Genomic DNA, 24,696 nt, shown 5'->3' with positions numbered 1-24,696 from the left:
TAGCGTTGCAAAACACTTTCAACTGTTTTCCGTTGCGTGCCCTAATGAACACTACGCTGGAGGAACCAATACTCGAATGCACACATGTATGGAAATATACTCACTTACTATCGGAGTGAGAACCAAACCTCTATTCAATCCACATCGTGGAAGTTCGACTTTACACAGTGATTTAAATTTAAAGGCAATGTTCCCGTTTTAGAGGAGGCTGCATTCACGGTAAACGCTGCATATGTCGGCTCAATCGGAAATGACCTTTTACATTTCTATCGAGGAATCTGTAACGCTTCAGCTTTACAGACTGAGTAGAGCCACTATACTCACACACTTCTTAGAAACTCAAAAGTGTTTTGAACTGTAACTTGGTAAAATAACTTAGTAACTACAGTGTTGTGTAGGTCCACATAGATTACATAGTACTTTTGAGACGTAAAATATCTGTTGAGATATCTGCCCATTTACGAGTGCAGAAAGTAATATGTATGGGAAAGAGTGTATGGTGTACTATTTTTGACTTGCAAAATATCTACTGTCTGTAATTGGGATTTTTCTTTCTTCAACAGGAATCTCAGTCTTGGAGCCAAAGCTGAAGTTGCAACAGATAAACATGTAACATACCTTGATATGACAACACGACAAGAGTTAGTAGATCTACTGAATGGGACCAGAAACCAGGCTGTGTAAGTTGCCTATGCTAAGGGAAACAGACTACGACTTTTCAGGCTTAATTAAGCCTTCATAACCCCTTCATAAGGTATTTTATAGATGCTTGATAAATCATTCATCATTAAAGTGACGCTCCACAACTTTGTATAATTTGAGCCAGCAGTTTTGAAAGTGGTGCTCACGAGCCAAAACGGGTCCGAGTTTGAATTGTGTACAACATCATCAATTTCTTTTTTGCAATTGGTATGATATGTTACAAATCCAACTCGTACAATATGTTCTGTTTTGTTGTGATTAAGATCCCGGACTGCATCTTTAAATGTCACGTCTCTTTCTCTCCTCTCCAGGGTCATAGCACAAGTCTTCCCATGCTTCCTCAGAGCTCCCAGTGACTCCAATGCCAAACCTATAGAACAACTCCATAAAGGTAATGCACGAATCCTTAAACCTGGAATGACTTCATATGGATAGAAACATTTATACATTTACATCGTCCTGAAATGAACACTTCTGTTTTGAACTGACGCATCGCCCTCTTATTACTGTTGATGTATCGTTTATGATATCTCCATTTCAGACAATGGCTACAAGAACATCCTGCTCGACCTGGAGAGAACCCACAACAGCAGTGGTGAGATCCAGGAGTGGTGGATCGTAGACCAGCCATCGGCGGGACAGATCCAGATGAGGGGTGCGGCGGTGGGGAAGAAGAGAGAGGCAGGCCTCCAGCTCTACGTGTTCAGTGACAAAGTCAGCCCGCCCAGTCTGGGCTTCCTGGCAGGATACGGGTGAGTGGAGGATATCTGACGGTCTGACTTGGGTCATGTAACTCATGTTCAGTGAGACACACAATCATCATTTTTGATTGTTTGTCAGGCAGTACCAGCTCATTTCAAAATGTTGTGTTGTGCTTACTGGACACAACCCTGGTGTTGCTTTCTAAAAGGTTTCCTGCATTTATAATGCTTTATCACTTGTCATAAGCATGTATGTGCCTTTTTAATGTATTATAACAAGGCTTATAATGTGTTATTTTGTCTCTCACCGACAGGATCATGGGCCTGTACGCGTCGGTGGTGCTGGTCATCGGCAAGTTTGTGCGCGAGTTCTTCAGCGGCATCTCCCATTCCATCATGTTCGAGGAGCTGCCCGCCGTGGACCGCATCCTGAAGCTGTGTACCGACATCTTCCTGGTCAGAGAGACGGGCGAGCTGGAGCTGGAGGAAGACCTATATGCCAAGCTCATCTTCCTCTACCGCTCACCAGAGACTATGATCAAGTGGACCAGGGACCAAAAAACTAAATGACAGTGCCACCTAGTGGGGGGCAGAGACATGAAAAAAGCACAATCCAGCAGGAAGTAGCTAGCTCGCTACGCTCCCTGTATTTTGGTGGGATGGTAATAAGGGACCCTCTCCCTATCAAGCCTGCCATGAAAAACAATGACCTACACATGAAAGGTGACTTTGAAGAACAGCGGTGGCTGGTGGCACTTTAAATTAGGAGGACGCGAGCATAGTAATGGCTGGAACGGAATTAATTTAGTGGTATCAAACACCTGGTTTCCATGCGTTAGATACCATTCCATCAATTATGAGCCGTCCTCCCCTCACCAGCCTCCTCTGTAAGAAGCTGTTTTTTGTTTGTACTCGTTTAGTACAACTCTGAAGAATTGCAGCCATCAGTCAGTGTGTTTGAGATGTCACAGACAGACAGGGAGACAGACTGCAGCTGTCCTGCCTGCCTCCAGACGTCTGGCCTTTTTCCTATTGGGAAACATGAACCAAGGGTTGTGCAATATACTGATAGCTGGCTGTAAACTTGAACAGACATGATTTCTTGAGCTAACACAGGAGAAGGGAAAAGCGAAGAGAAGTGGGCAGCGACTGAGAGACACTAGACACTTTGATTTTCCAAGATATTTCCCTTTACAGTAGCCTACCTGGAAGTGCTTTGGCTTTTCCAGCAAGACAACAACGAGAGGTTGAAGACAACCCACTGGGCACACACTGGTTTAATCAACGTTGTTTCCATGTAATTTCAATGAAATTACGTTGAACCAACGTGTAATAGACGTTGAATTGACGTCTGCGCGCAGTGGGAAGTTACAATCATTTGTTGCCGTTATTTTGTTTCTACAGAGTAATCAAGGGAGCTGTGGCAGACATCGTTCTCAGGAAATGTGTATCATCTCACCACAAAGGGATTACGTTTTTGGTTTTGTTCGAACCTGTAGTACACCTAGGAAAGAGAAACAATAAAGGGAAAAACAGTGATGTGATGAACACTGTATAGAGCATAGAATTATATTTCTATATTATGGAGCATGTCCATCATGATAGAGCCCCTATAAAGACCTATGAATTGAGGGCCTAAATAGAGATACTGTCGTTGACGTGTGTAACCTGTGTCGGTTATATTTGATTGCTTGAAAACCCATTGTTTTTGATATTGCAAGTTAGTGTTATTTTAAATGTACAAGTTCATATGTTCAACCAAAATGTGATCAAGGCCATCAAATCTATGCATTGGAAAATGCAGCAACATGTGTAAGTGAATAGATTGTTTTCATGTGTAAGTAATCTAGTTTGTGACGTTATCGAGGTTCAGTGACCTGAATGTAACAAATGTTTGAAAGCTGACCTGCTGCCATTTTATTCCATGACTTGATTCAGTAAACACTGAGGGCATGCCACAAACATCAAGCCTGCATACTCCACAAGACTTGACACACATTTTAAGATTAGTTGTAAACATGAATCATCATCTAGCTTTCAGTCAGTTCCAAAGTACCAGGCATAACATATAATACAAATGGAAAGGCATTCTGAAATCTAGAAGAAACTAAAAGTACAATAATATACCAATTACCCAAATATATTATTTTCTTAACATAAATTTGATTCATTATAAGTGCCTTCACACACAATAGTAACTGGAATGGCTGCTTTCAACACTTCATACTGTACAAATTCAGAAATCGTCTCATCCACCCCTTTACGCATCAATCATTGAGGCACAGAGTTTGATATTGTAAGGTGAACGTGCAAATCATTATTTTCACACTGAGTATCTTGTTGCATACTGTTGTAGATTGAATGAGAAAACACCTTGATGATCCATTGAGGCAAATACAACAAATGCATTACCAAACCTAGATCAACATTCAAAATCAAATGTTTTATATCACTTCAAATGTAGCAAAATATACATTATTTTACAATCGCAGTAAACCCCAAAAGGGACAAATAATATTTTCAAATCTTTAAGTAGTGTTTGATTATTTTGCACAGTGATATTATATTACCATGCTTATGTTATTGTTATGAGCATAACTCGTTATGCTTGATGGTTAGAGTGCCTACAGTTGTTTTCTAGGATACATCTGGCGATGGGAGGCAAGGCAAAGTTCACGACCCCCTGGCATGCTGAGAATGGGAGGGCTGTGGAAGATTCCGACACCCATCCTTAACAGGTAACTGAAAGTGCTCTGGTCCAGACAGGAAGTCCAGGTTCTGTGGCTAACATAGCCCACCAGCGTACTCATCCTCATCAGCCTCCCCTGCCCCTGCTCCTCCTTCCCCGGCATCGGCAGCTGAAGCAGGAGCCTTCTTCTTACCCCCCCCGGGAACCCTCAGGCTGATGGACAACTTTGCATACTGCAAGACAATTGGCACTGTGGTCAGGTTATGGCAAGTTGTCTCTACAGTATTTGTTTCTCAGAAGTGTTTCCTAAACCTCTCATTGAGTACCCCCAGCCAGTTCCATGTTTTTGATCTCTTCCTAAACTAGCACAGCAGATTCAACTAATGAACTAATCAGAAAACCCTTGGTTAGTTTGAGTCAGGTGTGTGTGTGTCTTTCTGGAATTGATCAGGAGAGGTTTAAGAAATAGATCTAAAGAAATGTAAAAGATAATAAATCGTACAAAACAACAAGAAAGCAGGGTCTAGAGGGGTAACGCAGGTAAGCAAGCAGTTGGACTGCTATTGTTTCTATTAATAAATGACTGCATTATTCAGGCTAGCCTGGAAATGCATCTATGGGGTGGCTAGGAGAGAGGTTTCATAAGGAAAGGACAGCTCATGATTCCATACCTTTTAAAGACCTTAAATGTGATCAAAGGAGACAACAGAACACAATTGAGAGAAGTAGATACTCAAATGATGTGATGACACGCTTTGAAGTGAATGATGGTTACATACAGTATAAGCCACAAGGCAGAACACTCACATCATTGTCCATGTACTTGAATAAGGGCGAGTTACAGACGCAGTGCACTTGGTCCTCATCCTGCTCGTCGTAGCCCTGCAGGAGCTGCTCCAAAGCAATACAGTCCTCACTCCCACTGAAGCCTGGCAGACTAGGGTCAAAGGTTAGAATGGTCAAGCATAGGGTTGCAAAATTCCGGTAACTTTCCCAAAATTCCCAAGTTTTCCAGAAATATTTCCAGAAATCCCAGGTGGAGTATTCACAGATTCCGTGCTTATTACCTCCTGACTCCAGGAATATTCCAAAAGGGGATTTCTGGAATTTGGGGTAAGTTACCAGAATTATGAATCCCTAATCAAACATAACAAAATTCATAACCTTCATATTTACCTTTTAGTTAGACAAATGTAAAGTCAGTACCTGTAACTCTCTCGAACACATTTATCTGCTGCTACGAAGTCATTTCTGTGAAGGTGGACTAGCACTTGGGCAATGGTTTTCTGAAGAAGAAAATACACAGGCAACCATTTGGTTTTAATCTTCACAACAGGGGGAATAATAACACAGTCTGCTCACTTTTGAACACGGTCAATTGTCTTTATCAGGCTAAATAAGTGAAAAGATCCTTAAACGCACCTTAAAACACGTTGGGTAATTCTCTATTTCTTTATACATGTTCTTTTCCTTCTGAATGGACACTGCTGCTTCATCAAGCCTGACGGGCCAAAAACAACAGTTAGCTGGAAGGGAATGAGTAGGAAAGGTAGAACAGTCGGTAAAGCAGGTGAGAATGTACTTGTGTTGCCTGACGAGAAGTCTTGATGCTTTCCCCAACATCTCTACAGCTTGACGTAGACGGTCTTCATTCTGCAGAAATATACATTCATCATATCAAGAAATGTTTTATTGATTTGGTCACTTTTCATCACATTAATATATATCCAATATCAATGAAATAAGACTGAGATTCCTGCAGATGTGACCCTGAACTGAGGCTGTGGCTTGGAAGAAACTCAATGAATGGTGTTCGCTAGTATCAAAAATTCAAGTCGTACCTCAAACACTGATGCAGCTTTCTGGTACAGATCCACTGCTTTTGCTAGATCCTGTGATTCGATTAGCCTGATAAAAGAAAGGGCAACTTTAACTTAAGTAGCCTAAGCATCAAAATGAGGAATAACAACGAGCATCATCATACGTTTACAGTGACATGCCAATGTTGACAGGGAATTCATTTTGAGAGACCGTCTAAGATGATCAATATTGGCTACCGGTACGTACTTTCCAGCTCTGTCGAGGGCCAAGGCTGCAGTGTCTGGGGTGCCATTCTCTACATACATCATGCTTGCTCTCTCAATATACTGGATAGCCTCTGGTATCCTCTGCATGTCCTGGAGAGAAGAAATATGTCTGTCAGTGATTAGCGTTAGTAGCTAGTTAATATTAAAACAGTAGTCGTGTCAAAAGCGTCTGGCTAAAAACCAAGCCTTTAATCCAGAAGGGGGCAACAAAAACGTAAAAACTATGGCATAAACGCAACAGTAAATTTCTCCCGACCTCTGATAACAAGTATATATGATTGACAATAATGTTTATCACATTAACACTAACCTTGAGCATCATACCAGCTGCCTCAAGTGCTCTGTAACAGAAAGGTCTCCTTAGCAACATTCAATACAAACAGACGTAGACAAATCAGTGTCCTTCTGGTTCTATTAATATCATTACATAGGATAGGCCTAGATCTTTTATACTCACTTGGCTGCATGGAAAAGTCTGTACATTGAGTTGAGTTAAAGAAAATGTTGATGTTATTATCAGATCTTTGTGGTCCACAATGTTCAAATACAGCATATACAATAACGTTGTTCAAAACCAACCTGCAAAACCATTTACAAGCCTCTCTCCCCATTGGCAGTGAAAGGATACGTTTTGTTGTTGGTATGTGCCTCTGCCTCTTGCAGGTACGCCTCCTTCGCTTCTTCAAGCATCTTGGCATTTTTAAAGGCAACAGCTGGGCGAGAAGGGAATGCTTTATTATGCATTTATAATAAGACAAATCATAAGACAACTTGAGCTACACTTCTGCAATATAGCCTAATATTACTGACAGTGTGCTATTGACCAACTAGACTATCAAATGTTGTTGTAGTAGGGGACATGCATTCGGGTCCAAATTGCTGCTGCATAGAATGTATGAGCCTTTGGGATACAATACCTGCTTTTGAGTACTCTGATGCAGCACTGTCATAGTCAGGCTTCCATTTCATGAAGCTAGTCTTTAAACTGTGGGGAAAATGCATCATATTCAGTGCCAAACATTACAGCAGCATTGCCTCTGAAAAAAGTTACAATCATATGAATTTGCCATAGGATGTAATACAGGTGTGGACGCCCTAGTATTGATGAAGTGATACCGACAGGCTTAACTGCAGTGCAGCTCAGGTGGCTTCCTATCTAGAATGGCAAGCTAGCTTGCTAAATTGAAAATACCATTCCTATGCTATTTGTTTCATACATAGGTACTTTACAATACACGATTACCAATAATATGATAGTGGCTGACTACCTACTGTAATGGCTCAAATGCGAGCTAGCTAGCGTCATCTAGCTAGCGAGATTTCCTTACTATTTTTCAGCCTTGGCAATGTGGTCGTGCGCCTCGTTGATTTTCGCAGCCATCTGGTCCAGTGGCAGCTCTGCTGTGTAGTCTACAAATAATGTAATGAAACAATTATTAATATTTAAGTTCTCACTGGCTAAAATGTAGTGAGACGTTGCTGTTGCCGTTACTGGTTTCAGGAGACCTTTCCTTCATCAGTGTTGACTACGGAAGCTCGTGAGTTGGATTTTATTTTTCCACTCATATACTGCGACAACGTTACAATGTTGCACCTACTGGGCAATAATGTAACAGTTCGTTTTTTCTCAGTTGAACGCCCTTCCTCATCCAGAAAACGAGTCTTCTTTCATCAATTCAATTCAAGGGGCTTTATTGACATGGGAAACATATGTTAAAATTGCCAAAGCAAGTGAGGTAGATAATATACAAAAGTGAAATAAACAATCAAATTCATCTCTATTTGCAATGCATTAGGAAATCTCCAGTTATTAATTTATATATAGCCTACAAAATGTATAATTTAATTCCTCTATCATTACATGTATTTTATAGTATTTTTACACCAGCAGTTGCAAAGTGCTTTACAGATACGCAGCCCAGAACAAGCAATGCAGAGGAAGAAGCAGTGGCCAGGAAAAACTCCCTAGAAGGAACCTAAGAATAAATCTAGAAAGGAACTAGGCTCAGAGTGGTGTCTAGTCCTCATCTGGCTATTATTATCAGTGAAAAAAAATTGTTGCTACTATTTTCTATGTGATAAGCTAATAAATTCGTATAGCCCAGTCGAATATATCACTGCCAAACCAGTAGACATGGCCTATCACATGACACCAATTGACAGAGTTCTTGGCTCGGGTTCACCTGAGCAGGGCTCCTGTGTCTGAAATGGTAACTGTATCTTTAAGGCGCTTGCCTACCCCTGTCTGCTTTGTGTAGCGAGTGTGGAGAGTCACGCCATCAGAACATGCTTAATTCTGAAAGGTAGAGGTGGAAAAGGGGTTAAGAAACTTTCACCTCTGGAGCAACAATCGACTAGTTGGGCAAGGTGAGTTTATTATATTGTTCATCAGTGTGCGTTCTTGACCAAGACTAAAAACGGCATCCTTTCTTCCTAGTTAGTTGATGTTGAGAAAAGGTGTTTATAGCTTTGGATATGCCTCTCCAAAACACGAGGTTTGTTCATAAACGGCGCCTGAAAAGTGTCAGACTTTTCATACAATTTATCCAAACTAAGTGTTTTAATTTTAGGATAAAATGTAACTTTCCTTCCTTATGTAACCCTGAGGTCTTTTAAGAGGGTTGCGCTTCTGGCATGATCAACATGCTATTATTGAATTAGATTACCGTAATAGCTATACAACGTTTGAACATGGATTTTAAATGTATTCAGAGTTTAAGATTAAATGCGCAGCAACCTTTATGTAATTTAGTTGCCAGCAAGCGGGAAACCAATGTTTGCATTGCAGTGGGTCTGACGACTTGCGGATTGTGGTTTGTGTAGAAAGGGAATGATGCCCCTTTAAAGCAAACAGGCAATTTACCATAACAATTGAATCAAAGGGATGGTTCCTTGACACGATTTTCCTGCGTTTTATTAGTATGTTTATTGAGTCCCGATGACGTTTAGGTATTTTGTTGATGTTGAATAAGGGGTACATTCCAAATTCTTGTCTGACTCTTTGTTTTGTCGGTGCAGGATACCGTTGTTTCGTGCGTGTCGGAAATGAAGTCTACTCAAATTTTACTATCCACTGCACTTCTTTTCCTTCTGTCTGGACTTTCCATGATTACCGCCTGCAACAAGGCTCTCTGTGCCAGTGATGTCAGCAAGTGCCTCATTCAGGTAAGAAGGCTAAACTCTTAGTGCGTTTTTTAAAAGGCGTTCGGTTTAGGTAAACTTTTATCTCACAAATAGAATTGTTCTGTTACTAAATCACTTTGAGAGAACTCTATGGAATTTCTATAAGGAATCTCTCATGTCTTTTCAGAGTAAATTGCCACTGCCATAGTGTTATGCCAAGATTTTATTCCTTGGAATTCAGCTAAGACTTGATGAACCTCCCACTATGCATTTCCACTGTGTGTATGTCATTTTACATTAACCTAAAATCTCTACATTCTCGCTATACTGGAAACGTGCATACAACCATAACAGTACCTGCAAACTAAATAAACCCTTCTGAGAACACTCAACTAACAAAGCGGAGATACTAAAAATGTACTCCGAAGTTGGCATGGCTTACAATCAAGCGCATGTTTTACATTTACAGCCACACAGTGTCTAAGGATGTAGCCTAGTCTACCTTGGCTGTACATGCGATGGCCAATGGAGATTGATATCTGTATACCTTCCATGGTTGCTGTTGCAGCCACAACCACACTTGACTGTAGGCTCAGTTAGCTCCATCCCTGTGCACATCTGGAATTTGACCTCTGCTCTCCCTTTGAACTGCCCTCCCAGCCGCACTGGAGGAGTCACAGAACAGGCAGCTTAAGGTCGGCCCACTCCTCAAACATACGCAGTTACACACACCCGCCCGTAGTGATTTCTAACAGGATATGTATGGCTTATTTTCTTGTTTGAGTCAACCGTGACGTGCTCAATACACAAAAATAATGTTATATTGTTTTGGCCCTCGTAACGACTAAAGCCAGACTGAGACTACTGTATTGAAAGAATGTTTGCACAACATGATAGAAGGCTTAAATGCATACAAGATGTATGCAAATGTGTGCCACCTTCACTGTCTATTGCTGAATTTCTCTCTTATTGTGAGTTATGCACTTATGTACATCAGTCCTGCCACGTACATAAAATGTGACCATGTTATAATATACATTATGTTTTGTGATGTACAGGAGCTGTGTCAGTGCAGGCCCTCTGATGGGAACTGCTCATGCTGTAAGGAGTGTATGCTCTGTCTGGGCACGCTGTGGGAGGAGTGCTGCGACTGTGTGGGTAGGTGCCAGAGTTGTACAGTCGTGGCCTAAGGTTTTGAGAATGACGCCAAATATTAATTTTCAAAGTCTGCTGCCTCAGTTTGTATGATGTCAATTTGCATATACTCCAGAATGTTATGAAGAGTGATCAGATGAATTGCAATTAATTGCAAAGCCCCTCTTTGCCATGCAAATGAACTGAATCCCCCAAAAACATTTCCACTGCATTTCAGCCCTGCCACAAAAAGACCAGCTGACATCATGTCAATGATTCTCTCGTTAACACAAATGTGAGTGTTGACGAGGACAAGGCTGGAGATCACTCTGTCATGCTGATTGAGTTCGAATAACAGACTGGAAGCTTCAAAAGGAGGGTGGTGCTTGGAATTATTGTTCTTCCTCTGTCAACCATGGTTACCTGCAAGGAAACACGCACCATCATCATTGCTTTGCACAAAAAGGGCTTCACAGGCAAGGATATTGCTGCCAGTAAGATTGCACCTAAATCAACCATTTATCGGATCATCAAGAACTTCAAGGAGAGCTGTTCAATTGTAGTGATGAAGGCTTCAGGGTGCCCAAGAAAGTCCAGCAAGTGCCAGGACCGTCTCCTAAAGTTGATTCAGCTGCGGGATCGGGGCACCACCAGTACAGAGCTTGCTCAGGAATTGCAGCAGGCAGGTGTGAGTGCATCTGCACGCACAGTGAGGCGAAGAATTTTGGAGAATGGCCTGGTGTCAAGAAGGGCAGCAAAGAAGCCACTTCTCTCCAGGAAAAACATCACGGACAGACTGATATTCTGCAAAAGGTACAGGGATTGGACTGCTGAGGACTGGGTTAGTCATTTTCTCTGAATCCCCTTTCCGATTGTTTGGGGCATCCGGAAAAAAGCTTGTCCGGAGAAGACCGCTCTACCATCAGTCCTGTGTCATGCCAACAGTAAAGCATCCTGAGACCATTCATGTGTGGGGTTGCTTCTCAGCCAAGGGAGTGGGCTCACTCACAATTTTGCCTAAGAACACAGCCATAAATAAAGAATGGTACCAACACATCCTCCGAGAGCAGCTTTTCCCAACCATCCAGGAATAGTTTGGTGACGAACAATGCCTTTTCCAGCATGATGGAGCACCTTGCCATAAGGCAAAAGTGATAACTAAGTGGCTCGGGGAACAAAACATCGATATTTTGGTTCCATGGCCAGGAAACTCCCCAGACCTTAATCCCATTGAGAACTTGTGGTCAATCCTCAAGAGGCGGGTGGACAAACAAAAACCCACAAATTCTGACAAACTCCAAGCATTGATTATGCAAGAATGAGCTGCCATCAGTCAGGATGTGGCCCAGAAGTTAATTGACAGCATGTCAGGACGGATTGCAGAGGTCTTGGGAAAAAAAAGGGTCAACACTGCAAATATTGACTCTTTGCATCAACTTCATGTAATTGTCAATAAAAGCCTTTGACACTTATGAAATGCTTGTAATTATACTTCAGTATTCCATAGTAACATCTGACAAAAATATCTAAAGACACTGAAGCAGCAAACTTTGTGGAAATTAATATTTGTGTCATTCTCAAAACTTTTGGCCACGACTGTAGAATCGAGTCACAGGATTTGGACTTGAGTCTGACTCATGTCACAAATTTTATGATTTGAGACTCGACATGATAGAAAATTAAAACTTGAGACTTTACTTGGAGCCTCGACTTAACTCATGACTTGAAATTATCTGGCCAGGTTTTATCACTCATTTTGTGGCACGGAGACTCCGTGGATTACTCTCCACACAGCCAGAGTAGCCCCAGGAATCACACTTGCAAAAAAAAACAGTTAGAGAGGATTGCCATAAATATACAGCTCCAAAAAATGTTGGGGATCAAGCATATAAACTGTTTACTTTGCTTGATGCCCCATTGCTGGTGAGATGGCAACAATTACTAGCATAGGTCTTTTGTTATGTCAAAATTGCTTGATATTGATCTTCTAAAGCTTGCATTTGGAATTAGTTCAAATGTATTATTACATAATCAAAATGTGTTGTAGACAAAATAATGAAAAGGGCTGTCTGCTAGCCTCAATAAATAGACAAAGATTTGTAGTTGATTGTCATTGCATGTCTATTTCTTTTTGTTTTATACTTGACTTGAAATAGCTTGGCTCAGCGCAACTTGCTCTTAAAATGCACGACTTGGAATTGACTAGACTCTGCCAGTTCTACATAGGACTTGAGACTTGCTTGTGACTTGGTCCCACGTACTAGGTGCACATTTGAAAAAGGCAAACTACAACCAGGGTCAGAATGGATTAATGAGGATGGGTATTTGGTTTTTGCATCATATTGAGCTCCTCCAAATACTTCCTTCCATTATTCACTGATTGTTCAAGGTAGTGCACCCATCCTATTTTACAAGTGTAGTGCAGTGAATGATGAGTATCATATGAAGAAATAGTGGTTTATTGATGATCAGTAATTTATTGTAAAAGTATTTGATTTATTTACCAATGATCAACTTGTTCCCTGCATCCCATCACACAGGGATGTGTAACCCCAGGAACTACAGCGACACTCCGGCTACCTCCAAGAGCACGGTGGAGGAACTCTACCGACCCATCCCCTCACTGTTCCGTGCCCTCACCGAGGGTGAAGCACCCATCAACATGATGGTAGTATCCTTCCCCGTGGCTGAGGAACTATCTTACCATGAGAACCTGGTGTCTTTCCTGGAAACTCTGGAGGACCAGCACCAAAATGTCTCCCTGACCGGGAACAGTATCCACGCCAGCTACGATAACACCCAAAGTACTGAAGGTAGGGAGGGATGAGCGGGTTGAATTATGGGGACAATCATAGCTGCTGGGTATTCCATAATAAGAGAATAAACAGAGCGTGGGCACATCATACAGTCTTACAAAGATGCCTTTTATCAAAGTATTAGTTCATCAGAAGACTCTACGATAGTTTAGCATTTGTAGCAAAAATACCATTCAAGTCATGGGACCGATATTGTCATTTTTCACACATCGTGTCTAAAAGTTTCTATTGTGAAGCTCAACAAGGTCACCTAGGTAACATGATGCTTACAGGTTATGACTGTATGAACTACACATTAAAACATCCAGCCCAAAGCGGGAGGTTTAAATAAAATACTTACTAGTCTCCAAAGTTGGTTTGGCCGGTGTAGGCCGTCACTGAAAATAAGAATTTGTTCTGTCTAGTTAAATACAATTTTAAAATTCTGGCAGATTGGGCACCCCCGTAAGTGCTAAAGATATGAACTTTGGTCCAGCCCACTATTTTAGGGAAACTCCAAGAGTCAATGAATAGCTCAAATCCCTGACAGAGTCTATATTGTTTTAGGAGAGGGAGAGCTATAATGAAGTCATCGCTAAAGCTGCTTTGATCCGAGCTCGGTGGCTAGACCCCTCCATTAAAACGTATGCAATCTCGGGCTGTCTTTTGATGGGTTTAGTGGGCTGCTAGCCCTGCAAATTGAGCAGATTGCTACTGCTGCTGGCCTTGTGGACTTTCATGTGCATCCACTGCATTTGTCTTCTACTCAGCAACCGGTCCTAGTGATTTGTAATTGACTAGGAACCTCTCTCTGTGTGTGTGTGAGGACACCTGACAGTTAATGCAGCTTTAGTATTCTGATCATATTTCTGAGCAGGGAATTCTGAACGAGTCATGCGGCTATGCCTACATTTTTAAATATGTCCAGTGTGTCTGGATTACCTTTTGCCGGGGGGCCAAGACAGAGTTTGGGAAACCCTGCTTTAGAGTACCTTCATAAATGTAAAGTGAAGACTAAGCATGTTTTCCTTTTCAAATGGATAGTGGTAATATTTGCTTGTTGTATTCCTTGGAGAAATAAGCCTTTGAATGCCATGTCTTTCCCCTCCACAGATAACATGTGCACTGTGGTGTACTTTGACGACTGCGTGTCCATCCGCCAGTGCAAGCAATACTGCGAGTCCATGGGGGGCTCCAAATACCGCTGGTTCCACAATGCCTGCTGTGAGTGTATCGGCCCAGAGTGCCTCGACTACGGCAGCAAAACCGTCAAGTGTATGAACTGCCTGTTCTGATTGAAGCCAATGGGACTGGCCACATTAGGGTACTGTGTTCAAACTGCCACAAGGGGGCACTATCTGGAGTAGCAGATGGTGAAGGTTAACTGAGGTATATGACTTTCATAATGCTTCAGTATTTTTATGTATTATGAATTATTTTTGCTCATTTTTATATTTTATAGGTTCTCTAGCAAATTAGAAATTTATCAATTTATTATTATTATTTTTTAAATAGTTAAGAGAAGAGGTCAATGTTTTGAAATGTGTAATGAAATGGCATTTTATTTTTGTCATGGAAAATCAGAGTAAATGCTATTTGTATAATTGTTTTATAATGTCTTATTTTAGGAAACAACGTCCATATTCAATCAAACTAATAGCCAGCCGTTCACATATCATGTTTGATTTCATATGTGCAATTAAAATGATTTGTTTCATACTGTAAACATTATTTTAAATCTAATAAAATAATTTAAGATAAGTTCGGCCAGACATAAAGGACATGTTTGGTACAGATGGGTTAAGTTCAGCTGGCCAGACAGATGGGACATGTTTGGCTGACCAGATAGGATAAGAAGGGTTCGTACGCTGATGGAATTTTAAGTGTTTTCCAGGCCTGGAAAAGTTAGGACAAGTTTGGCCAGATATGATAATTTCAGAAATAAGTTTGCCTGGCTAGATAGGATAAGTTTGGCCAGATGAAACTAGTTCAGCTGGCTGGCCTGATAGGACAAGTCATCAAGACAGATGGGATATGTTCAGCTGGCCGGACAGATAACAAGTTCAGACGATTGGCCAGATAGGGTAAGTTTGCTCGGCCGGTCAGACAGATAAGTTCACAACCGGGGACCAGCGTGTGGCGCTGTTGGGGGTATCCGAGCTTCATCAGCCAACACTAGATATTGGTTAATGAAATCTTCCCATTCCGGCTTAATTTGGCATGCCTTCTTAAACAGCCAAACTGTATACGCATTCACACATCAAGTCTTCTCTTGAGTTGGGATGGAACAACTGAACATTTGAGTTGGGTGTGGGGGTAGGTCGAACTATGGGTGGAAGGGGAGAGAGGGGCATACATCCCACATCAACTGACAAAAATGTAGAATTCCTACTACCGGCCATTTATTTGGTAGCAATCATTAGAAGTGCTTATTATTACGCATATTATTCGTTAATTGTGGGAATAAATTAGGATATGCATGTTTTTTTTTAAATGCAGTACAACTGAGGGGAAGGCGTTTGAAATGATGTTGGCTGCGGATCTGGTTCTGTACTGTAGGTGGCACCATGTGCTCTTTTTAAAGGATGAGCCTATATCTCTTGAAAGGCCCTAGGATCCATGTGTACAGGGTTGGTCAGACAGTCACTGGAACGACAACCCTACATGGGATGGGGGGGGGAGGTTTTAGGGGGTGGGATATTGAAGGACAATTAGAGGTTTACTTAGTCGCAGCTACAATATGCTTAACAGTGCAAATATTATGGTACACTCAATTATCATGGTACTTAATGGTAAGTTTACAAACATGGTAAGTGGTGAAATAAGTATAGCTAGTTAAAATTGTAATGTAATGGCTTTGCAGATAATAACAAGACGATCCGTCTTTATCTGGCTAAAAGAGAAGGAATATAATATCTATTGTTTGCAGGAAACTCATTCTACACCTTTTTAGACGAAGTTGTATGGAAAAAAATGACTGGGGGGGCGGGTTGTAAAATGTATTTCTCCCATGGGCAAAGAAACTCAAAAGGAGTGATGATATTAATTAACAGGAAGTTTGATCTGAATGCGCAAACTGTTCACAGATCCGCAAGGAAGGTGGATCCTTTTAAATAGGCTATTGGACCATTAACAGATTTGTCTCAATCTATATGGTCCAAATAATGATGCTATATAATTTATCGACTTTACAGGCAATACATGGCTCAATTATTATTGTGGGAGATTACAATACGGTTTTAAGTACCTCAATGGACAGTAAAGGAAGTCACACTACAAAATATCACCCTCATGCTCTTAAAGAAATTATGAATATTATGCATATATCTGAACTAGTGGATATGGAGGCTTACATATCCTGACCTAGTGAGATAAACATGGCGAAGGATCGATCAATCATGCTAGTCGTCTTGACTACTTATGTAATTGTCGCTGGCACCAAAAGTTAAGTGTTGATAAGGGACAGAATGCGGTCAGACCATCAAATAATTGGTATACACATTACACTTACAGAATTTACATGAGGGTGAGAATATTGGAACTTTTAAATCAAAGCTTAATGGACAACAAATTGTTTTTAACCAAGAGAATCATTTACAACTTTTCCCCTATATAACATACAGCGGATCCCCTTATTGTATGGGACACTTTTACACTGAACAAAAATATAAACGCAACATGTAAAGTGTTAATCCCATGTTTCATGATCTGAAATAAAAGATCACAAATGTTCCATATGCAAAAAAAGGTTATTTCTTTCAAATGTTATGCACAAATTTGTTTACATCCCTGTTAGTGAGCATTTCTCCTTTGCCAAGAAAATCCATCACCTGACAGCTGTGGCATATCAAGAAGCTGATTAAACAGCATGATCACATAACACAATGCCACAGATGTCTCAAGTTCTTGGTCACCTCCCTGACCAAGGCTCTTCTCCCACGACTGTTCAGTTTGGCCAGGCAGCCAGCTCTAGGAAGTCTTGGTGGTTCCAAGCTTCTTCCATTTAAGAATGGCCACTGTGTTCTTGGGGACATTCAATGCTGCAGAAATATTTTGGTACCCTTCCCCAGATCTGTGCCTCGACACGATCCTGTCTCGGAGCTCTACGGACCATTCCTTTGACCTCATGGCCTGTTTTTTTCTCTGACTTGCACTGTCAACTGTGGGACCTTATCTAGACAGGTGTGTGCCTTTCCAAATAATATCCAATCAATTGAATTTACCACAGGTGGACTCCAATCAAGTTGTAGAAACATCAAGGATGATCAATGGAAACAAGACACACCTGAGGTCAATTTCGAGTCTCATAGCAAAAGGTCTGAATACTTATGTAAATAAGGTATGTTTTTTTAAATTTTTAATACATTAGCAAACATTTCAAAAAAACTGTTTTGTCCTATCTGTCTGGCCAACCGGAACGGCCGAACATATCCAATTAGACGTTGGAACATTGCTGCAGGGACTTGCTTGTATTCAGCCACGAGCATTAGTGAGGTCGGGCACTGATGTTGGGCTCGCAGTCGGCGTTCCAATTCCTACCAAAGGTGTTAGATGGGGTTGAGGTCAGGGCTTTGTTCAGGCCAGTCAAGTTCTTCCACACTGATCTCAACTTACGCTATCTAGAGCTTATCCTAGCCGGCCAGACCTGATATGACGGCTACGAAGAATATAGATAAACTCTCTTGGTAAATAGTGTGGTCTACAGCTGTACAAGCCCCATAAAGCTGCCAGAAGGGCAACACACAGGAGAGGACTGGGGGAAGTAAGGTGACTTCCGTGTAGTTGGAGACGGGGCCCAAGCTAAGACGAGGGAGTTGAGTTTGTGTGCCCGACAGGATACACCCAGACCCGGAGCCCAGAAGGCGGTATCCCGGAGAGGGTCTCATGGGGGAGACCTATCCTTTTCTTTTGATTTATTATTTAATAAACACCCTTGAAACCGAGCTAATCATACTCTGTACATGTCTGATCTGTGTAAACGTCTTGACCAAACCCCCTGGTCTGCCACAAGTGGTGGAGAATGCAGGCAATCTGATAACATGATCAGATCAGGGTTGATGTTTACGCAGCATCAGCATGGACGAGTTGATAGCTCAGTTCGTCCGGGCCCAACAAGCACATTAGGCGGTTCAGGAACGAACGCTGGAGGAACTGAGATTACACAACGTCCGCCTCGTTGAGGAAATCAGGAAGCTGCAAGGAGGAGCGTCTCCTGAATCACATCCCAACCAGTTTTTACTCAAACTAACGGAAGACGATGACGTCGAAACCTACCTCTGTACGTTTGAACGGACAGCTCTACGGGAAGGATGGCCAAGGCCGAAGTGGACCAGTCTGCTGGCCCCGTTCCTCTCTGGGAATGCCCAAAAGGCGTATTGGGACCTGAACGACAAACAGGCGGCTAATTACGACGGACTCAAACGGGAGATACTCAGCCGCTACGGGTACAGCCTGGCCCATCGGACTCAACGGTTCCACGACTGGAGGTTCGTAGCCGACGCATCCCCCCCCAAGCCCAGATGAGCGACCTACTGCGCGTCACCAGGGCATGGATCCTAACCGACGTATCCACCCTCTCCATCCTCGACAAAATGGTCCTGGATCGCTTCTTACGGGCGCTACCCCACGACATGAAGAGGGCAGCGAGTCTATGCGCGCCCCAGACCTTGGAGGGCCTCCTGGAAGCAGTGGAGACGCATAATAACACGCAGGCCCTGCTGAGTGGGAGCCGGGACGAGTCGGCGACCCGTCCGAGGGGACGGAAGGACAGCCCCACCGCAGTGTACCCCGAACCGACAGTCGGCACCAACAGTTCTTCAGGGCAAACCCGTGAAGAAACGGCTGGGGTAGGGCCGACCCGTCACCGACGACCCCAGGTAGATGGAGACCAAAGGAGGTGTTTTGAGTGTGGTGCCCGGGAGCACATTGCCTGGAATTGCCCGGCTCGAGAGGAGTCGATGCCATCAGCAAGCCCCGGAGGCGAGGTGGGTCACGTCGTGAACTATGTCACCTCCTGTTGGGCGCACCCCGACTCAATTGCACCCATGGTCCCAGTGAAGGTTGACGGACACGACACGGAAGCGCTATTGGACTCCGGAAGTATGGTTACGCTCGTAACCACGAGCCTGCTGAATCAGGAGACCGAAAGGGGTAGTTGGAGATGGGGCCCGAGCTAAGACGAGGGAGTTGAGTTTGTGTGCAGGACAGGATACAGCCGGAGCCCAGAAGACGGTATCCCGGAGAGGGTGGGGGAGACCTATCCTTTTCTTTTGATTTATTATTTAATAAACACCCTTGAAACCGAGCTAATCATACTCTGTCCGTGTCTGATCTGTGTAAACGTCTTGGCCTACACCAGCCAAACCCGGATGAAGCTGGGCCAATTGTGCGCCGCCCTATGGGACTCCCAATCACGGCCGGTTGTGATACAGCCTGGATTCAAACCAGGGTGTCTGTAGTGACGCCTCTAGCACTGAGATGCAGTGCCTTAGATCGCTGCGCCACTTGGGAGCCCTAAATAGTGCTATAAGATACATCATTACAGTTGACAAATTTTACTAGACCACATTACTGTAATATAAAAACTGTATACTAAAAGATAAACACCGAGCCTAAAATTTGTGTTACAATTCCCTGCTGGGGACTTTTAGCACACCATCTCACAGCCCTCAGACATTTACAGAGTTTGTCTCTAACTTCTGCGTATACGATCCTCCCCTATGTCCAGTGGGGGACGAGAGCCTACTGCAGGAGTTAGAAAGTTAGCCAGACTTCTGGCCCGTATCCACAAAGCATCTCGGAGTACTAGTGCTATTTTAGATCATAGTGAATAGGATTATATGGACAGATCCTAGTTCAGCATGTTTTAGACACTTAGCCAGAGTGACTGCATACATTTACACACAGAGGTGTGAAACACACACAATGCAGTGGAACACTTTAGAGACAGAGTAATTTATGGCTGAAGTTCCAGATGCTAAAAGGCTCACTTCTATAAACGCCTAAATACAGTTTTGGTTCCTTACGCGTTTCCATAGACGAAAGGAAAGTTGCTGTTGCAGTTCAAATGTATTTATTACTCACAAGTGAATTGTCCATTGTTTGTCACAGATTCCAGGTTGGTAAGTGGTAAAAGAAAGCATTGTAATCCAGATTAGGTTAAATATGTTCCAAGTGATATGAATGGCAAAAAGGTAAAATCCCTAAATACAAAATAAGTAGCAACATGCAAATTAAATCCAAAAGAAACAGTAGAAATGGCCAAATTACCTACCTCATCCCCATATTGTTTTTATTTACTTTTTTCCCCTCTTTTGCACACCAGTATTTCTACTTGCACATCTATCACTCCAGTGTTAATTTGCTAAATTGTAATTACTTCGCTACTATGGCCTATTTATTGCCTTACCCCCTTATGCCATTTGCACACACTGTATATAGATTTTGCTATTGTGTTACTGACTGTAGTTTTGTTTATCCCACGTGTAACTCTTTGTCACACTGCTTTGCTTTATCTTGGCCAGGTCGCAGTTGTAAATGAGAACTTGTTCTCAACTGGCCTACCTGGTTAAATAAAGGTGAAATATATATTTTTTTATATCCAAAAGAAACGGTAGAAAGAGCCAAGTTGAATCCAAAAGAAATGGTCAACTGTAGCTCTACTAGGCGTCTTTCCTCTGGTGCAATCTGCTGTCCTAATGAGTTACTTACACCATCTTTTCCCATAACCCTTCTAATATACATATTTAACAGTTTACATACAGTACCACCTACCCATTCCAGGTTTTTCTTTATTTTTACTATTGTCTACATTGTAGAATAATAGTGAAGACATCAAAACTTTGAAATAACACATATTGAATCATGTAGTAACCAAAAACAAATCAAAATATATAGTATATTTGAGATTCGTCAAAGTAGCCACCCTTTGCCTTGATGACAACTTTGCACACACTTGGTATTCTCTCAACAAGCTTCACCTGGATTTTTTCCCCCCAACAGTTTAGAAGGATTTCCCACATATGCTGAGCACTTGTTGGCTGCTTTTCCTTCACTCTGCGGTCCAACTCATCCCAAACCATCTCTTTCATTTTACCCGCTTCCCTGCCTAAAACTACACAAAAAGGTTGAATGATAAAAAAAAAAACTTCCCGTGCGCTCTGGTACCACATGGTCCTGGATGGCAGGAAGCTTGGCCCCAGTGATGTACTGGGCTGTACGCACTACCCTCTGTAGTGCCTTAAAGTCGGAGGCCGAGCAGTTGCCATAACAGGCGGTGATGTAACCGGTCAGGATGCTCTCGAAGGTGCAGCTGTGGAACTTTTTGTGGATCTGGGGACCCATGCCAAATATTTTCAGTCTCCTGAGGGGGAAGAGGTGTTGTCATGCCTTCGTCACAACTTTCTTGGTGTGTTTGGACCATGATAGTTTGTTGATGTTGACACCAACGAACTTGAAACTCTCGACCCACTCCACTACAGCCTTGTCGATGTGAATGAGTGTTCAGCCCCCCTTTTCCTGTAGTTCACAATCATCTTCTGTCTTGATTGAGAGGTTGTTGTCCTGGTACCATACTGCCAGGTCTCTGACCTCCTCCCTATAGGCTGTATCATCATTGTAGGTGATCAGCAAACTTAATGATGGTGTTGGAGTCGTGCTTGGCACGCAGTCGTGGGTGAACAAAGCAGGCTACCCTGAGGGGCCTGCGTGTTGAGGATCAGCTTAGCAGATGTGTTGTTGCCTACCCTTACCACCTGGGGGTAACCCGTCAGGAAGTCCAGCATCCAGTCGCAGAGGGAGGTGTTCAGTCCCAGGGTCCTTAGCTTAGTGATGTGCTTTGTGGGCACTATGGTGTTGAATGCTGAGCTGTAGTCTGAACAGCATTCTCACATAGGTGTTCCTTTTGTCCAGGTGGGAAAGAGCAGTGTGGTGTACGATTGAGATTGCATCATCTGTGGATCTGTTGGGGTAGTATGCGAGTTGGAGTGAGTCTAGGATTTCCGGGATGATGGTGTTGTGAGCCATGACCAGCCTTTCAAAAAACTTCATGGCTACCAATGTGAGTGCTATGGGGCGGTATTCATTTAGGCAGGTTATCTTCGCTTTCTTGGCCACAGGGACTATGGTGGTCTGCTTGAAACATGCAGGTATTACAGGAGCCACCTACTGTACGTGGTAGTAAAATTAACATTGTACGAATTACCAAAAAATAAATGAAATAAACATTAACCAAATTCCCGATACTACCCTGAATTTCAAACAAAAACTGTACTATTCAGATCCCTACACAGACTCAGGAACCTGGGAGGTGTAAACTCCTATTCAGTACTCCCTGTAACATTTCGGCTGTAAAGTCCTGGAGATCCAGAAATCTATTTGCCGCCTTCACAATTATGTCTACCTTAGATTTTTTTTATTAGTTTGACTAGTGCAATTTATCACTTGGGCTATAAAACGCAACGAAGTCCACCTTCTTCACTTAGTATGTCGGGATCCTTCTCCTGCATGGCATTCACTACAGACTGTGGGCCATCCACTACCATCTCTCTACGCACTTCTCCACATAGGGAGACCTGCTGGATGGCACCGATCCTAGCTACTGCGACCTCCTTCATCCTCAACAGGGCACTTCCGGGAACGTGATTCCCATCACAATAACAACATGCTTCATATGCCTCTTCAGCTACTACATATTTTTTCATTCGACAACCACACAGCCTCTATATACAACTAAACACCTGAGATGACACCTTTAACCGGTGCCCTACTCTGAAAATCACAACTTTTCACATCTTGTTGAGCCACAAAGCTTTCACCTTTTGCGCTGTTGACACAAATGAACCTCAGCATCATACCGCTCCTGGTCACTCGAACCGATTCCACTTCACCATCTTTGAGACTGCAAACAGGTCACCCCAAAAAACAATTTGGGAATCGCACTGAAACCATAAACTGCTGTGCATTTCCAACTTTAGCCCTTTTCAATCTCATTCTCACCAACTGTACTTAGGCCAAGAGAACCGCAAAATATTTCCGCCATTGCTCCTCCAGTCATCCCCTGGACTCCCTCGCCCTTTGCTGTGAAAGATGCGAGTTTGTGTTCTCGAAGTATCATCCATATTGTTCACATTCCAGCACAGCTGTTGCGTCACCATCTTTTTCTCAATTTCCCCACTTTCATCTGCCCTACTGCCCGCCATTTCCCTTCCTGACTTCCCTTCGCCGAACAAATTCAAATTCAAAACACCAACAAACTCAGTTTCCGCCATCTTCCTCATCTATCAAAGTGGTTCAAGATGTATGTAACAAAGCTTTTATCTGTGGCAGTGTAACTAGCGCCGTCTCTGGCCCACACTCCAGCACAGTAGGTGGCGTTAATGCACCAACGTTGGATGCCAATCACCCCAACGAATGAGGAGGCTGCTAGCTAGGCTAGGGGGAACTGGTACAGTGTCCTTCGCCCCCGCCTGCCAAGCACTGCTTTCCCGCAGTTCTATTAACGTTATGGGAAGTAGCTTGCGCAGCCAACCCTATTCCTGCGTGACACTACCTGGTACATGCTAGCAGGCGGGGGTGAACGACAGTGCGTGCCGGTGTAGCAGCATCAACCGCATCGCAGGGGGCGTGGCATGTAGTAAGTGAAGCGTAGTGGGCACAGCATATAGTAAACGCAGTCTACAGATAGACCCTGCTCGTATAATTAGCTACCCTCAGACCAACGAACATACAGAGATGTCTGTATGTTATTAGCCTAAGGCCGGTCTGGGTTGATCGAGGATTGTGTTTTGTTCGTTTTCCAGACAGGAACTTGAGTTTTTATTGAAACCGAGTTGAGATGTCTTCCTTTTAAAATAAAATAAAACTGTACAATGGTTGTTTTTGTTTATGCCTTACCTAGTGCAAGGGATATTTAATTGGTGTGTATCTCAATACTGTGAAGGCATATATTTCCTAGTGGTAACTATACACTCAGTGGCCAGTTTATTATGTACACCCATCTATACTAAACACAAGATGTAAAGTGTTGTTTCCATGTTTCATGAGCTGAAATAAAAGATCCCAGAAATGTTGAATACGCACAAAGAGCGTATCTCAAATTTTGTGAACAAATGTGTTTACATCCCTGTTCGTGAGCATTTCTCCTTTGCAAATAATGGCATATTAAGAAGCTGATTAAATGGCATGATCATTAAACAAGTCCACCTTGTGCTGGGGACAATAAAACAGCAAGTTGTGTCACACAACACATCGCCACAGATGCCTCAAGTCATGCTGACTGCAGGAATGTCCAGAAGTAGAGCAATACAGAAAGAGTGGGTTATAGGAGTGATTAGGTGTTTTATGTCAGCAGTGAGGTACTTTAACATTGGGAGGAGCATAAGGACAAATGGCTTTCTATAAGCGGCACTGGCTTTGAATAGTTACTGTAAATGCAACAGGAAAATGTGTATATACACACACACACA

At 42.7% G+C, this 24,696-nt stretch overlaps 3 protein-coding genes across 5 annotated transcripts in view; 2 read left to right on the top strand and 1 right to left on the bottom strand.

Annotated features, from left to right (window-relative positions):
* The window catches only part of LOC115195579 (piezo-type mechanosensitive ion channel component 2), a 160,145-nt gene extending 156,840 nt beyond the window's left edge, over positions 1-3,305 (top strand). For both annotated transcript variants that reach the window (XM_029755585.1, XM_029755586.1), the window contains exons 48-51: positions 564-680; positions 1,014-1,093; positions 1,244-1,454; positions 1,718-3,305. In XM_029755585.1, coding sequence (XP_029611445.1) covers positions 564-680; positions 1,014-1,093; positions 1,244-1,454; positions 1,718-1,973 — 664 coding nt within the window. In that variant the 3' untranslated portion in view covers positions 1,974-3,305. The remainder of the gene's footprint in view (positions 1-563; positions 681-1,013; positions 1,094-1,243; positions 1,455-1,717) is intronic.
* On the bottom strand, positions 3,297-7,731 carry LOC115195580 (gamma-soluble NSF attachment protein-like). Of its 2 annotated transcripts, none has more exons than XM_029755588.1 (12): positions 7,508-7,731; positions 7,097-7,164; positions 6,808-6,892; positions 6,637-6,654; positions 6,490-6,538; positions 6,160-6,269; positions 5,934-6,000; positions 5,675-5,745; positions 5,515-5,593; positions 5,299-5,378; positions 4,900-5,029; positions 3,297-4,325 (listed from the first exon to the last, which is right to left on the bottom strand). In XM_029755588.1, the coding sequence occupies exons 1-12, from the start codon at positions 7,558-7,560 to the stop codon at positions 4,188-4,190; spliced, it is 948 nt and encodes a 315-aa protein (XP_029611448.1). In that variant the 5' UTR covers positions 7,561-7,731; the 3' UTR covers positions 3,297-4,187. The 2 variants fall into 2 exon arrangements, with proteins under 2 accessions (XP_029611448.1, XP_029611449.1); XM_029755589.1 differs by having other exon boundaries at positions 6,490-6,520; positions 7,508-7,730.
* A 653-nt stretch (positions 7,732-8,384) lies between these two features.
* LOC115195578 (twisted gastrulation protein homolog 1-A) lies at positions 8,385-14,992 on the top strand. Its single transcript, XM_029755584.1, has 5 exons — positions 8,385-8,546; positions 9,198-9,344; positions 10,361-10,460; positions 12,977-13,249; positions 14,345-14,992. Exons 2-5 carry the CDS (start codon positions 9,225-9,227, stop codon positions 14,524-14,526), a joined length of 675 nt encoding a protein of 224 aa, XP_029611444.1. The 5' UTR covers positions 8,385-8,546; positions 9,198-9,224; the 3' UTR covers positions 14,527-14,992.
* Positions 14,993-24,696: the final 9,704 nt, after the last annotated feature.

The sequence above is a fragment of the Salmo trutta genome, chromosome 6 (assembly GCF_901001165.1).
Source record: "Salmo trutta chromosome 6, fSalTru1.1, whole genome shotgun sequence".
NCBI classification, from domain to species: Eukaryota; Metazoa; Chordata; class Actinopteri; order Salmoniformes; family Salmonidae; genus Salmo; species Salmo trutta.
Note: the sequence above shows the minus strand (reverse complement) of the source record. Positions and strands in the feature narration are given on the sequence as shown.